This window comes from Pleurodeles waltl, chromosome 9 (assembly GCF_031143425.1).
Source record: "Pleurodeles waltl isolate 20211129_DDA chromosome 9, aPleWal1.hap1.20221129, whole genome shotgun sequence".
NCBI lineage: Eukaryota > Metazoa > Chordata > Amphibia > Caudata > Salamandridae > Pleurodeles > Pleurodeles waltl.
The window spans coordinates 242,673,140-242,689,419 of NC_090448.1; the positions used below are offsets into that span (position 1 = coordinate 242,673,140).

At 42.7% G+C, this 16,280-nt stretch overlaps 1 protein-coding gene across 2 annotated transcripts in view; it reads right to left on the bottom strand.

The window, feature by feature from the left end:
- TSEN2 (tRNA splicing endonuclease subunit 2) overlaps positions 1-16,280 on the bottom strand; it is a 113,214-nt gene that overhangs the window by 13,868 nt on the left and 83,066 nt on the right. For both annotated transcript variants that reach the window (XM_069206650.1, XM_069206651.1), the window contains 2 exons: positions 8,394-8,532; positions 6,817-6,853 (listed from right to left, as the gene is read on the bottom strand). In XM_069206650.1, the coding sequence (XP_069062751.1) occupies positions 6,817-6,853; positions 8,394-8,532 (176 nt within the window). The remainder of the gene's footprint in view (positions 1-6,816; positions 6,854-8,393; positions 8,533-16,280) is intronic.

Here is a 16,280-nt window from a genome sequence, read left to right on the forward strand (position 1 = left end):
AAATATCTTTTTCCTAATAGTGCTTCTTTAACAGAAAGCTCTACAACATTACCTAATTCCACCGGTATTATTTTCCTTATTAAAGTATCTTGACTCTTATCAGCACTGCCCTGCTCCTCCATTTCTCTTGACAAAGGAGAAAGAACTAGGCCAGGAAATACAACAATTTTGTATATATGTTTAATAAATAGCTTTTTATTAATGCCCAATTTCAATTATATTGAGGAAAAACGCTCCTCACATGGCTTGCCCGATCTATTTCTGAGGAGATTGCTCGATCTCACTACCATTGCTAGACAACGCCACACAAAGAGCAATCTCCCACAGAAACAAAGCCGCCACGCACAGTCGGCCCAATTTCCTCAAGAAAACCGTGTGCAGCGAGTGTTGCCAGGCAACATTCCAAGAGCAACTATGTGGTGCACACGGATGAGGCAAGCGCCCTCGATGTCAATGGTTCAAAGACACCAAAGAGACAAATGGCCCAACGCATTCAAAGCTTTGTAAGCGGGAAAAATGGGGGGCTACCTCTAGTTACAGTCTGGAACACAGCACCGTTACCGTACTTAAAAAACAAATCGGACAGGCAACATACAATCTGCCTTACAAGAGGGTCAGATTCATTCTTCACTATGTCATCGTTCTCTTAGCAGTCACATTTTCCACAACTATTTTTGGTGCAGCAGGTACGCCCGCTTTGGGATGTAATTTTCCTAGAGGTCTTTCTTTGGTCAGTGTTCGCATTCTGGACAGACTGGCTGCTCATATAAAATTGCCTAGTGTCCCAGCATCAACATCTGAAAGATCTTGTAATCTCACATTTTTCTCAGAAGGGTTGGAAGAGCACAAATGATATCTTGTATTTTGTGCAGGGGGGCTGTTATTGTAATCTTTTGTGGTGGTCATTTTAGCTTCCCAATTATAGTCTTATTTCATTGGTTTGTTCAGTGTTTAAAAAAAAAATGCTTCGCTGTAGGCAAAGACTGGCTATTTGTTAAACTGGTTGAGTAGTCTAATTACTTTTATTGCTGGCAAGATGGTTCAATGACAAAGGTACTTAATATAGCACTATTTCATGTGTAAATAACGTTTCTTTCTATGGTTTACATATTCTGGCTGCATAACATTTGAAAAAGTCTCCCATCCCTAGATTCCTAACCCCCTACAATGAATAATTGACATTGTCTCAAAACCTTTAGTTTTTCCCTCTCCTTTCTATTCTACGAATGACGCTGCCCTTCCTTTCAGTTCTATGCATGTCTTTCCTCTCTGAGTACAGCCTACTTTAAGTCCCATATCTGTCTGCAATAATCTCTATAATTGCGTTTTTGCAGAATTGTATACACATCACTACATAGATTTCAACCACTTTTTCAAAATATTTCCCTGCAACCTAACAATAATTAATCCCGTCTAGCCTATCTATTCATCCCACCAATAATGTGTGTGAACCCACAAATCCCCCACAAGTGATCACGCCTAACTTTGATTAACTCACAAACAATTGGAGCACATGGATGGAATTTTTTCTAAGAGTGCACAAAACTAATCCCAATAACCACTGGATTAACCACCATACTTAGGTCCCGAAGTTGTTTGCTGTACACTCATAATGCACTTCATTGTCAGAGGAAGCAAGCACTATATAAATGCAATTGCAACACCTACAGCATCATAAATGAAGTCAGAGAGTCCTTTACAGTTGACTAAATCTCTCATACTGGAAAACCTAGTAAAAAAAAAAAAACAAAAAAAAAACAGTGCAGTATGTCTTAATTGTATTCTGTCTGCGCAACTAGAATCTGCAATTTAAACTGTTTTCTGCACCACTTCTTCCCACATGTCAATCAAGAAGGATATTAAACTGCTAATTTTTGAAAGCTACTTCCAATCTGTTTTTATCCTTGAACAGAAGGGATTTAGAGCCAACCTTCAAATATCTGATTCTGATTTACACTCCATGATACTCTTTGTCGGGACCCTTCCCTTTCATCTTTTTCTCCAGTGGTAGGCAAAAATGCTGTTGTCGTCCTTATCCCTTATACATTGTCCTCTTCTTACTATTTCACCCAGACCTAAACCATTTGTAAGAGGATTTATTCTCTTTTTGTTAAACTTTTAATGCTGGGGCACCCCTTGGATAACTTCTTGCTTTCAATTAAGCTCTCCACTTTATAACTGCTTTTAAAATAACTTATTCAGGAACCTCATGTACAATAATGTTAAAGTAAAAAGATTTATAATGAGTAGTATTACCCTTAGGTGTCTTGGCGCTGAAAGAACTACACCCGAGACAGTAATGGATAAGCCCACTAATAATTTGGAAAACAACCAGGTGTTGAGCTCCTTTCTGAAGGAGATCAGCAAAGGCAAGGCTCTTATACGAGGGGGAAGACTATTCCGGAGCCTGGCAGTCCCTGTGATGAAACTTCTGCCACCCCAGCTTGTCTTTCTAAATATTGGGATTGTCAAGCTCTTGGCTCCACAGGAACGAAGAAGTCTGCTAGGTTTACACCACTCGAAACTATGCATTAGGAAATCGGCTCAAATATTGTGCAACGCCCTCTGGGCAACGCACAGAACTTTGAGCTTAATGCGGCTTCTTACTTGTAACTTGTGGATTGCTTGTGAGATTGGATGAAATTTAAGAATTTCAAGAAGTCTAGCAGCTGCATTTTTAACCATTTGTAGCTTATTTAGGTGCTGTTCCTGCAAGCCCATGTAAAGTCCATTACAGTAACCTCATCTGATAAAAATAAAGCAGTAAAGACATTTATTTTGGTGGAAATCCAAATGTAGGGGAGAATTTTCTTAAGCATCTTCAGAGTAAAGAAGGAGGAGGAGGAGGAGGAGGCAACATAATATACCCGACTTCCTAAATTTAGTTTGTTGTCAATTTGTACTACTAAGTTCTTAGCCTTGGTTACAGGAGTGGGGAGAGAGCCTCGTTCTGTGGGCCACCATAAAGGGCCCCATGCTGATGACAGATTTTCAAACAGTATTACCTCAGTTTTATCGGAGTTGAGCTTCAGACAGTGTTTGCTCTTCCGAGAGCTGATGTGCACATTAAATCATGGAACGGAGTAGAGACTTCAGAATCGTTATTAAAAGCCGACAGGACAATCTGGGTATCGTCAGCATAGGAGGTTAGAGTGAAGTCAAATGATTTAATCAGGAAGACCAACTCAGTAACATTCACATTGAAAAGTGTAGGGCTAAGCGAGGACCCCTGAAGGATCCTGCAGGGAAGCGTATAAGGGGGTGATTCATAAAGGCCTAGGGCAACAGTGTTCTCTCTGCCCATTATCGTTGATGCCTAATAATCTTAGGAGATTGACCAACAGCTTATGGTCAACTGTATCAAAGGCGGTCGATAGGTTGAGGAGGATGAGAGCCGCGGTACCGCCTCTATCCAGTGCTGCCCTCATTTCCTCCCTAGATTTGATCAATCAATCAGCAATTTGTATAGCACAGCTTATCACCCGTGGGGTCTCAAGGCGCTGCAGAAGGGGAACCAGTCAGTCGAACAGCCAGGTCTTGAAGTCCTTCTTGAACTGATTCAGCGAGGGGCCATCCTGGGGTAGATAGGTAGCGTGTTTTAGGTCGGTTCTGTTCTGTGCCCTGGTCTGAAATCAAATTGTGAATGATCCAGCAGAATATTATCATGAATGAACTGAGAAAGCTGAGTGTTCATTTCCTTCTCAACAATCTTAGCCAGAAGAAGAAGGCGGGAGATACGGTGGTAGTTGTTAGGGTCAGCTGGATTTATGCCTGGTTTCTTTAAAAGAGGGAGGAAAGAGGGTTTTTTTCGTTGTGGGGGAAAGACGCCAGAAATAAACATAGAATTAAAAATGGCAGAGAGATTGAAACCTATTACGTATGGTGCCAGTTTAAGCATAGTAGGAGGGCAAGGGTCAAGGGTAGAATCAGACTTAGCGGAAATGATCCTTTTAACTACCAGGTCTGGAGAGACTGGGTGCAATTTCATGAATAATACCTGCCCCATGTTTGCTTGAATGGATTGGTTACTTGTCTCAGGAGTGTAGGAAATCTTTAGAGTAGCTTTGGTTGACCTTTTCTCTAAACCCTGGGCCAGTTTGTCACAGAAAAGTTGGCTATGAGTGGTGATTTTACTGCCTGGCAGGGTAGTCAGTTCTGAAAAATCTCTTTGGTGGAGTCTTTGGCAGATTCAATTTGATGAGTAAAATACCTTCTTTTTTCTTTAAATAGTAGAGATTTATAATTGGCCAGTGCAAGTTTGTACAAGGTTTTCTCGTAATCATCATTGTGTGAGCGTCTTTCCAGTCTTCTGCAATTTTGTTTTTCTAATCTGAGTGCCTTGGTGAACCATGGGGCAGAGGGTGTGTCTCTATTACCGGAAAAGTTTTAGTCTGGGCTAATTTTATTAAAAACAGAGTTAAGCAAGTCAGTGCGTTGGGAGGAGGCTAACTTGGTATCACACGGGAAATTGGGTTGTGACTGAGCCAGTTGATTGAGTTGTTCAGGATCAAGTTTGTTTCAAATTCGAAAGAACGAGGAAGTTTAGCTTGTGGTCTAATTCAGGAAATTTGAGCCGTTATTATCCTAAAAATGATTGCATGATGATCTGACCAAACTAGGGGCAGCACCTCCTTGATGGTAATAGAGGAATAATTTGTGCAAAGGCCATGTAGGATGTGACCCGTTGAATGTGTGGGCTTATTAACTAGATGTGTCAGACCTAGTATGTTCATTGTCTCAAGCAGTGCTTCCGTAGCCCTATCCGATGAGGCCTCCATGCGACAATTCAAGTCGCCTAGTACAGTGATATCCTTTGCACACGCACTAGATTCCAACAATGTGCCCAACTATTTTTACAAATTTGCATCTGGGGCTGGGGGGGTGGGGGCGATAGAGATTGCTTGTTAAGTTTAAAGCCTAAAAGGAAGACTTCACAGTCTGGGGAATGTATTTTCTCAAAAGGGGCTGTGATACTGTCACGAAAAAATAAATCAAGGCTAAGCCACCCTCCCTTTCTCCCCTCCCTCCCCACCTTTTCAGTTTATTAGGGTCGAGCCTGCGTTGCATGCGCTCGCGCATGCGCATCGCAGTGAGACGCTTTAGTATTTAGAAAAGGGCTCGGAGCCCTGTCAACTTCACGTCAGTGTTTTTTATTGGTTCGTGGGCTTGCCGAATAAAATCTGCTTGCTTTCATTAGTCGAAGGCACGCATACGTCATGCCTTTTCCGGTGGCTAGCCCTCCTCGAGCGCAGCGACCAAGTACAGAAAACATGCGAGGCTCGCTGTTTTCCATCGGGCTCGTGGACTTCTTTTTCTCTAATTTACAAGCGCGATCTTGCTTGGCAGAAGTCGAGCGCTTTACATAGTTAATTTCACTTTTTCGGGTTACATACATAAATGCACTTTTGCCCGATAGGTGAAAAGTTGGGTTAGGAGTTTACAACGCGATCAGCTCTAACATGAGCAAACGCGAGACCCGTTGCATTGTAAATGCTTGTCTGTCTAGTCTTTGTACTGGGAAACCAGATGGTACTGCTGTCACGAAATCTGGGCTGGATGCAGCATCTGCCCATGTTTCCGAGATGAACAACATTAAGATTCTGACTGTCAATAAGGTCAACACTCATGGACGGTGAGATATGTAAGAGGTCTGATGCTTGGTGCGATCTGGACACGGACGGGTGCCGACAGGCTTGCATTTGATGCACGTCTGGCATGCCCGCTGCGCAGACACGCTGCTTGCCAATTTAAATATCCGTCCAAGAAGGGGGCATGGCAAAGCACCGGCCCTGTGAGGTGCGATCGAACAAAAAAAGTGGGGAAAAGGAAAAGGTGTATGAACTGGGGTCCAGCATCCCCTGCAGTTCTCACAGGCCCCCTTCTGAATAACTGTATACTGGTAAATGAAAAGCTAATTTAAAAAAGTGTTGAGAAACAATGCATTAAATCATAAAATCATTAAAATGGGAAAGCACTCCCTTTTAAGATTGCGCCTAACCAGGGGAGCCAGGCACCTAGTACCTACAAGGAAATAAAATGCAGGCTATCTGTGTTGCTCAGAAGGAGCTGCCAGGACCTGCTGCTTGCCGATTTAAATATCCCTCCATAAAGGCGGCGTGGCAAAGCATCAGTCCTGTGAGGCGAGATTGCACAAAACAGCTTTTATTGCTTCCTACTTGTATATTTCCATTTTCTAGTGTCCACTGAAATGTTTTTACTGTTTATTTGTAATTATATTTATAGATAAGCATCTATGTATACATTTATCACTATTGTATTGTCGGTTTGTTTCACTGTATATTGCCAAATATGATCTTGACAATGCAAGGTATCTGTGCGTGCATGTATTTTTGTCATATTAATGCACACTGACAACTTTGTATTAATTGTAGGGCTCTAATGACCTGGGACCACGCTCGAGATTTATTAAACTGGAAATTAATAAATGGAAAATGAAACGGTATACAAATCTGCACCCGTGAAGGAAACCAGAATCGGCAGAACATTCCTGTGGCCACATGCCACTCGCCTGATGCAGACAGAACTTCAGCTTATTTTTCCCACAAGACTGTATTTCTCTTATGTATTACATACACAAGATATAGCACATCCATAACCCAAATATGCACCCTCTCCCACCACCTTTACACGCGACTTTATTTTCTATAAAAAAAACAGTGTTCTTAATTCACAAACATTCAACAGTTTCACCTACAGCTGCAACACTAATCAATGAATAGTCAAAGTTACGACAGGATGCATCACCTGAGAGGCTTTCTATTTAAGTATTTAAAAAACAAAATGAGGACTCCTAACCTTGCATGGTAAAAAGCGGGGCCTTTCCGATACAGCACTGAAACAAAAGGAAATCACATTATTTAAAAATGAAGCTTATATAGTCTTTTCCCCCTACAAATTTATCAGGCAATTTATTTTGTTGCAATTACAAATATAAACAATAATTGTCAAAGCCATTAGGTCTTGCCTTTTGACTTTGCAAATACAGAACTATTGGCATTGTCAGTGCTTTTTGCTAATGCTGTTCCACATCATTAAAAAGAGATAAAAAAGCATGATGATGCGTACACGTGCACCACCATGCATGTATGTATGTGCATTTGGCAAGACTTTGCCACCATCTTTTTTACTTACTGTTACAAAAAAATAATACAAGGCATGTGGATGTTCTTATTAAAGGACGCAAGTGGAGGGGCAAAGAAAACGCCAGAGTCGGAAGTGGGTAGTGGGTTTGGGATTTGTCCAGTGCTTAATTTGTAAATAAAAAGGTGCCGGTGGTCAAAGCCCTCCTCAAACACGCAGCTGCTGCAATTAAATGTGTCAACACAGAATACTCAGGAAGCATAATCCTGAAGCCATCTCGGGCCTCTTCAATCCATAAAAAGCTACTCCCTGCTCCTTCAGCTCACTCTTGCAGCTTTCTACTTTCTCCCTTTGTGACACTTTTTCCTTTTTCCCTTCATCCGTCTTTCCCATATGTGTCTTTTGCTCGCAGCAAATACTTGAGGCCGAAGAATAAGCCCCGGCCCTGAAAAATAAGTGCCGGTGCTCAGCACCGGAAACAACAAGCACAAATTAAGCACTGGATTTGTCTCAGGAGAGCAATGGAGGAGATTAGGAGGGGGTACAAACATAAAATTTAAAAAAGCTTGAAAAATAAAAAAATAAAAAGCTGGATTGGAAGGGGTAGTGGAAGCAATGAAAAATGCGCAGGTGGAGCAGAGGCAAAACTGGGAGCTCAGATGGAGAGGGTGAGAACTGAAGAGGAGGAAGCAGCACACAATGGAGAGAGAAAGCATATACACGCAATCCCACACAATGCTAGGAGCAAAATAAAATAAAATAAAATAAAATAGGTCTCTTAATGTGAGTAGTGGAAGAGTACTAGTCATCCAGTCAAAAGGATGGTGAGGAAGTCATGTCTTAGGTGAGGGTTAAACGCAAGAGGAAGCAAAGCTCCCTAAAAAGAAGATGAAACTGACAAGAAAGCCAACCAATGGTAAGCAACGAGCTGACCGAAGCCCATTGTAGCTTTTGGTATTGTCCACAATCGGTCTTTGACCTAAAAAAGTTAAATATTTTCACTTATATTGCAGGGTCGTGAATCACAGGTACAAAACATTACGTATTTCAGCAGTTGAGAGTAAATATTCCCTTTTTTCATACAGAGGAACCAAGTGAGATAGAGGGATCATTCTTGTTACCAAACAGCTGTCTAGCAGCTAGCTTGGAACACACAACAACTGGCTCTCAAGCATTTGCTCCCTTCATCAGTCTGGAACGGCATTAGCAGGATTTCGGGGCCCAGTGCAAGCACTGCTTCCATGGCATGGCATCGTTTTTATTTTTTATTTTATTTTTTTAAGTTTACTTACAGAGATCAGTGCCATACTTCAGTCCTACTTTGGGCACCCATCCTTTGCTCCTGAAGTAGTGGTAAGCCATATATGTTGATCTGAAACTGGGCTGCACATCGCTGAACACTTCCCATAGCTTCAGGATGGGTAAAGGCTCCTAATAACACAGCAGGCAGGAAAAAACGTTCTTAAAGTCAGTGGCACTACTCCGCATATTTTAATCAACTTCTTGCAACATGTCCAATTTTCAATATGAACTCAATAAATACAATGAAACAATATTGCATTCATTTGGCTGCAATTTTGCAAACTATATATTTAATTATTGACTATTCACGGAACTAATACAGTTAGAAATAACACAATTTACTTGTGCAAAACAATCCACTGAATCTTTTGTAAATCTTTGTTCAGAAAGCGCTTTGCAAGCATAATAGTCAGTGAAAACATTGTTTAAGCTTTGCTGTGCCTTCTGGAAATATTCTTGAATACATTCTTCCCTCAAAAGCAAAGGTGAGGCATTGAAAAATTAACCTGTATACAAGCAGAGGATACTAAACCAACATCCACCCAACTTCCCACACCTGGACCCACTAAAAGGGCTAATGCAGATCCCAGTGTAGTCTCTGTGACCTCCTACACACACCAATTCTCAGAAGGCACATAGCGAACTGCCAAAGATCTCCAGACATGGACACAAATCACACCATCAAGCATTAAGGCACATCTATAAACTAATGAATATAACATATTACATGTACCCATGCTACTTCTGACCGCACACAACTAGTAATCCGACTCCACCCTAAAGATTCTCAAACCTGAAAGTCTTGAAAGCCACTCTAATGGCTATAAAACAAACACTCTTTTCATAACATAATTTACTTTTAGAACTGCAGTATTTGAATATCTGGGCAAAGTGTATTTCTGGGGAAGTGGGTGAAAGGCAGGTGGAGCTCGACGCTGTCTCTGCAAGCAGAAGGAGTAAAAACTAAAATATGTTTATATTGCCATGTTAGTAGTGCACATCTTCCAATGCCTTATAATCAGTAGAGGTGGTAGGGATTGAAAAAAAATGGAAATCTTCAATGTATGGAACACAGCCGGTTTAGAAAAAAACACTTAATACTAAACTGACTTTGTGAATCAACCCAAGCCTCAGCAATAGGACTGATGGAATTAGAGCCGTGGTACGCTTAGTAGATATTTTGTGTTTCAGCCTCGATTTGTCTGTATTATTTGGAGCGACTTTCATTTTCTTTTGCTGCATGACCTAGTGTGTACTGTTATTGGTACAGGCTGATGGTTCCTAAAAAGGTTGGAGGAGCATGTGGTTTAGATATGTATCACATTTGTCGAGTAATAACTCCTATAAAACAATGCTTCCATTTCCTTTCAGACAAGAGAATGTAAGTCAACACGGTGGAATATACGGGGCAACTATTACTCAATTTCACACCTTACACTGTTAAGTAAGGCACTTGAGAAATCAATATCATTCACCTGTAATCTTGAAGCGTAGACTGTTCTGAAAAGCATGGCAAGCGTCCTTGTTCATTGATGGGGATGCAAGCTTGTCTATGTTAAGGCATATGGGGCCAGATGTAGCAAAGGGTTTTACCCATTCTGTGTCTATGGGAAAATGTGTTCGTACATATGACCCATGGTGTCGTGAAACATGAGGTTATACTTCAAGCACTCTGGGGTTTAGGTAAGAAGACCTGTTCACCTGCAGATGAAATTGCTTCGAAAGATCCGTTGGATATGGGTTACGCATCTTAGTGTGCCAGAATGGTTTGTGCTTTGGCTGAAAATGTTCAGTGTCTAAGTGCATGTCTCTCGTGAGTCAAAGCTGGGAACAGCCTCGGATTGGCAAGGCGGGCGATTGGTCTTGGGCCGAAGGGCCTGTGGCTGAGGCCGGATTGTGGGCCCTTTTTTTTTTTTAGTGGGCTAAGCTGTCCAATTAGCCAGGACAGCCCCATGTGTACTGCAAGTGTGCAATATATATATACTATAGGTATACATATAGTGAGCCTGAACCACGTCAGGCCAAATAATTGCCTGAGGCGGAGTGACAATGGACTGCGCCTCGAGTCGTAGCATGAGGTGTGCCTTCCCCCAACATCCTCCAGGTGTGACAGAGGCGTCAAGGAGCGGCTGATGGGAATCCTTGCGCACTCGCTTTGCAGAGGACTGGAGTAGCCAGGACTAGAGAGTTAAGGTGGCGGGGGCCTGATGATGGCCAATGAGGGACATCCTTAATCAATTAATCTCCCTAACTAAAACAACAATTAATTTGATCCTGTGAAATGTAACCAGTACTCTCGTAAATTGCTGCAGTGCCCCTTTGGCAGAGTTCACACTATAGAAAAAAAGGAAATAAATAATGATTCCCACTTTTTTAGGGGGGGGGTGGGAGGGGGAGTGCCCCGGCCGAATTCTGATCCCAGTCCGACTCTGGCTGGGGCCATTGATGCAATAAAACCATCAGTAACGCAGATTTGAACTTATCATAGATGTGATATTCTTGGTAGTTCAATGGCAGGGAAGTTCATTTGGTGATGACTGAACTGACTGAAAGCTGATGTCGCAAACATTGAGGAAACAGGTAAGTGAGCTCTTGAATTTATGGGGCTCAACTCATTACTGAGGACAAGACACAGCACGCAGTCTAGCAGTGCTATCGGATATTGGCATACGCAGATGGCAGGTGCTGGAGGCAGAACAGAGTTGTGATGCCTCCAAGCCCTCAATGTATTGCTTATATTTGGACACTATATACCAATTATTGAGCCTCACTTCAGTGTCATGCTTAAGTCAATGTCCTTTATATAAAGATCTCAATGAAGCAACAAAATAAACTCACTTAGAAAGCAGCTGCTTCAACACAACAATGAGCTAGGCTGTTCAGCACATAACCTTAATCTGCTGCGATCCTCACCCGCTTTCCCATGTGTTTGAGACTTCAGGCAAGAAACCTATAAAGACCCAAAAACCCGTAGAGGCCTACGCCTTGGTTATCTGACAAATATGTCCCATCAGACATTAAGTCAGTAAGGGTCTCCAAGGGTTTCTGGACCAACAAAATTAAATCTAAAGATGGAAAGCATTACCTTTTTAGGAATGACAAACAAGTTACTTACCTTCGGTAACAAATTATTTGATAGAGACATATTTTAGTTGCAGATTCCTTAACTCAGAATTTCCACTAGGCATCACACTGGATCCAGAGATTTTTCTTTAGCAGTACCCTGTGCACCGTCAGGTGACGGTGGCCGACTCCATGTCCATCGCTGGCGTAGTGGTCACCGTGATAACCCTGTGGTTGTATATAGGCACTCCAGCGGGCTGACATCAGCTTCTTTACACAACAGAAGTTCGGAGCCATGAAGAGCATGTGCGGCTCAGTGGCTGGAGGGAAATAAACGCAGTTGGGTGCCCCTTCCGTAGCTGCAAAAGGGGCAAAAAGTTGACTGTGGGGGACGAGGAGCAGCTGCGCGGCCAAGGGACCGAGCTGTAGACCGGGACTCCCTAAAGGGCTCCAGTGCTGAGTCCACTTTGTCTCCGAAGAGACAGATGACATCGAAGGGCATATCCATTAGCGATTGCTGGACATCCCCCAAAAAGCCAGACATCCTCAACCAAGCGTGGCGCCAAAGGGCCACTCTCAACGCAATTGGTCTGCCCAGTGAGTCGGTGGTGTCCAGTCCAAGTCGAATAATGAACTTGGTTGTGTCCCTCCGATCAGCAACAGCTTGGGAGAGAGCTCAGGAGAGAATGGCCTGGGCCTCCTCCAGGACCTGTGGCAGCACCTGCATGACTGTATCCCATTAAGTAGGGTATAGCAGCCCAAAAGATATGTGGTGTTCAGGGACCGCAATGTCGGGTTGGAGGAAGAGAACATTTTCTTCCCAAGTTGGTCCAGTCTTTTTGACTTCCCCTCTGGGGTTGTGGAAGGGAATGTAACAGAAGAGCAAGAAGCCTGAATGACTGAGCTCTCAGATGTAAGATGTTGGGTCAGGAATTTAGGGTGGTTAGGCACAGGCCTATGGCGGCGGGTGATTGTCTTGTTGACAGGAGCTCCTGTGCTGGGTTTAGACCACATCCCCAGAAGGACATCAGTGAGGGCTTCAACAAAAGGCAATAGGGGTTCAGATGGGAAAGTACCTCAGCCAGGAGGGTAGTCTTGACTGCCACTGAAGGCAGCTCGAGGCCCAGGACCTCAGCCACTCTTCACACCACCATTGAGTACAAAGCTCCCTCCTCCGAAGCCAGTGTAGGGGGAGAAAGCATACCAGAGTCAGGGGAGTTGTCCAAACCACTGGCATCACCCAATTCCTGAACCCAGTCCATAAAAGGGTCCTCAAGCAGCGACTCCTCCTTACTCTCACCATATCCATAGGCGTAAGGGTCAGAGTCCAACCTGGGAAAGGAGGTCCCTGTCGAAGTCGGAATCAATATCGTTCTGGCTTTGAATCGGAGTTGGGAAAGAGTACTGGGTTGATGTAAATTAAAAGCCCAACTGATGTTGGGAGCATCGACTTCTGTACCGGTGTTGGGGTAGGATGCAATGGCACAACTGACGTGGGCTTGGATACGGTAACGGATCCTGGGTGCCCGCCAGAGCAGAGGCTGAAGCTGCCGGCTCGGAAAAAGAGGGGGCCCCCGCCGACCCTACTGGGCCCAAGGGCATCACAGGAGGGTCGGTCTGTCAAAATAGGAGGTGCATGGTCTCATAACACTCCCTGAGTTGGGCAGGGATGGTGCCGGCTAACGGAACCTCGGGGAGGTGCGGAGCCGACCCAGGAGTAGGCTCCGAGGACGGAGGACTAGAAGGACGACGCTCCTCCCGCGTCCCATTGGCCGAGTGATAAGGCGAAGTAGAAGAACGCTTTTTCTTCTTTGACTTCTTCTTGTGACCCGGATGTCCAGAGGACTTGGAGTGGGATGAGGACGTGTGGTGAGGGCTCTGCGAGCAGTCTCCTGACCTTCCTCTCAAGCGATACCAGGAGCATCACAGAGCCAAGCGCTGGGCCGCCATGAGCTTTACGGACCGCTCCCTCAAAGCCTTCTGTTTCATGGCCTGGCACTCAGAGCACGACTTTCGGTCGTGGTAGCGCATCAGACACTACAAGCACATGAGGTGCGGATCCATCACAGACTTCATGCGGTGACAGGAGTCATATGGCTTGAATTTGGTCTTACAGGAAGACATCTCGACGCACCAAGTAGTAAAAAACTTTCACAAATGGGTTGAAAAGTCATTTGGTGAACGTACTAATCTAAAGTAGGGTTTTGGTGTTTAGTTTGCATGTACTATGAATTAAATATAGATAGGAGGCACTTATTTGCATGCTCACCACAAATATTTTTGCTCTAAAAGGAATCATCAAGTATACAGGATGAAATGTATTATCTTTGTGCAGCAATAGTGTTTTTAATACCAATTTGCACCATCACACTGCCTGTGTACACGATCACAATTGGCACTACCTGGCAAATGCAACTTTATGAAAGCGAATGTGAACACAACAGTGTCAAAATTACTGTTATTCAAAAATCTCATGTATGGTGTTATATCTGTTATTACTGTGGGCACTTCCCCCCCCCCCCCCCCCACCCAAAAAAAAAACAAATGGACATGGACAGGTTTGTACTGGTTGGCCAACAACCTATCCTACGGTTATGCCAAATTAAGGTTCAGGGAGTCCATGCAGAGCTTTGAAAGGTAAGACCACAGTAAAGTACTAGGCAGGCAGGCAGGCAATCTCATAAGCCTCTGAAACCATTAGGCTGACACTGTACTGTACTCCAGGGATAGATCCACTGTCTGTCGACCAGCATATAGTCTCGTTGAGGGACGGTTCACCAGAGATCTATGGATTGTTCAGGGCAAGTCTATGACTGAAGAGGATTTGGAGGCCCAGAGCCGAATTAGAACGCTGCAAGCTTCCTCACTTAGACAATTATTAAGCAATAATCCAAGAAGGAAAAGCAGTGCACCTTAAACAACTGTAGACGGGTAACTCTAGAGCCTAGACTGCTGTGAAGACTCAGAGGTATGGACGGTTTGGAAATTGGGTAGTAGGTTTCTCTATTCAGACAGAAAGGCTTCATATTTTATACAGGTAGTGTTGCCTTGCAGTATGTAATACTAAATATGTAATACTGAGGATACAAATAGTGGTTATCATTCACAGAGATGAATGCCTGGCCCTGGTAAAAGCTCAGAGAACAGGTGTGGAGTGACATATGGGCACCACAAAAGTTTGTTTCCCCTAGGTTAGAAGCAGGAACCCCTGGAAACAAAGACATATGATACTATGGTAAAAGATATTTAAACAGGATACGTATATTAAAAGAACAAAGGAACCCTTAAATAGACAGGGAAACTTTTTTTAACTCGTGTTCACCCTGGTAGATCATCAATGCGTCTTTTGTGGGCAATTATGGAGGGTAAGTCCTTCATGAAGCAATTAGATTGAAGAGGTACAAAGAAGGAATATTTTACTCTTCCCTAAAACATCTTATTGCAATTTATACTATGTGCTCACTGGTATAGTTGCCTTTATAATACTCAAGCATAACCAATCACAAATACCAAATGTATTGATTGCTTCTCATACACTTAGGTTTGAAGAGTTTGCATAGAGGAAGAGACGGGGAAAAACAAAAAAAGTCAGTGAATTTGCTAAAATGTGGCCATGTCTCGTAGTAGGAATTTTACCTTCCAAACAGAGCATGACACAAAGATCAATCAATGGTTGAAATATGCATTAACCATGTTCTTTCCCTTTAGCTCTGCATTTGCATTTGGGAGACTAAGACCAATGACAAGTGTAATTTCTACAAGACCTCCTCAGCCCCATTCAAGACTTGCCCAATGATCAGCACTGACTACCACAATGCAGGGATACCTTCATTCTTTGTATGCAGAGCTTGTTTCTACAGGATCATTGTCTGAAGGATCTTTCATGACCATGAAAAGTACCACTCACTAGGGGGCAACTCCTAGGGGACTCCTTGTATTATCATCAAAATGTATGTCTAGGTCTTTTTCTGAATACCTCAAGAAGGGACTATATGTGCCTGTCGGTTCGATCAAATAGCTTAAGTTACCTTTGTCTCAAATGATCCTGCCTGGGATTTTGTGAATGTGGCCAGAAGTAGTAACTGGTCATGCATCAGTGGTGCCACCGGAGGCAGCGCTGCATCACTGTACTCAGAAATTGCCAGGAGGGTCACATCTCAGGTTGGCATGCACATGTGATATTTAGAGAGGACAGTGTCAAAGGGGCTGAAGATGCCTCCTTGGCCATAATCCTTTACTCAAAGGAACTAGGCAGGAGTCTGAAACCAGGAGAGAAGAAAACGAAAGTGTATTCATGAGTGTAAGCTACTACTGCTGAAAAGAAACAGTAGTAAGTCCACACATGACAACCACTGGTACGGCAACACCCCCCACAGAAGATAATGGAGAGACTTAAATTAAACCCCATGTGAAATAATGTTGAATTAAATTATTTAAAATATGAATATATCTAATTTTAATGTTACAAAATATTTAAAAAAAAAAAAGTAATGATAAAATATTTTAACCTTTCTGAATTTATAAATATGATGCTAAATATTAATGTTTATTAAATGTATTTACTTTAAATGTAGAACGATAAAAATGCTACTGCACTATTAAATTGATTCTGAGTTAACTCTACTTGAAATATATTTAAATTATATAAATGAAGTTTAAATTAAAACACAAATTGCCACCTAAAGTAAAGAAAAACATTATGCAATAATACTTATATTAAGTGATGTAAAGAATTAAACGTAGTTTAATTATTACAAATTCAAAAAAGGTTATCATTCAAAAAGGTTATTTTATAATTAATGAATGTGTTCTGT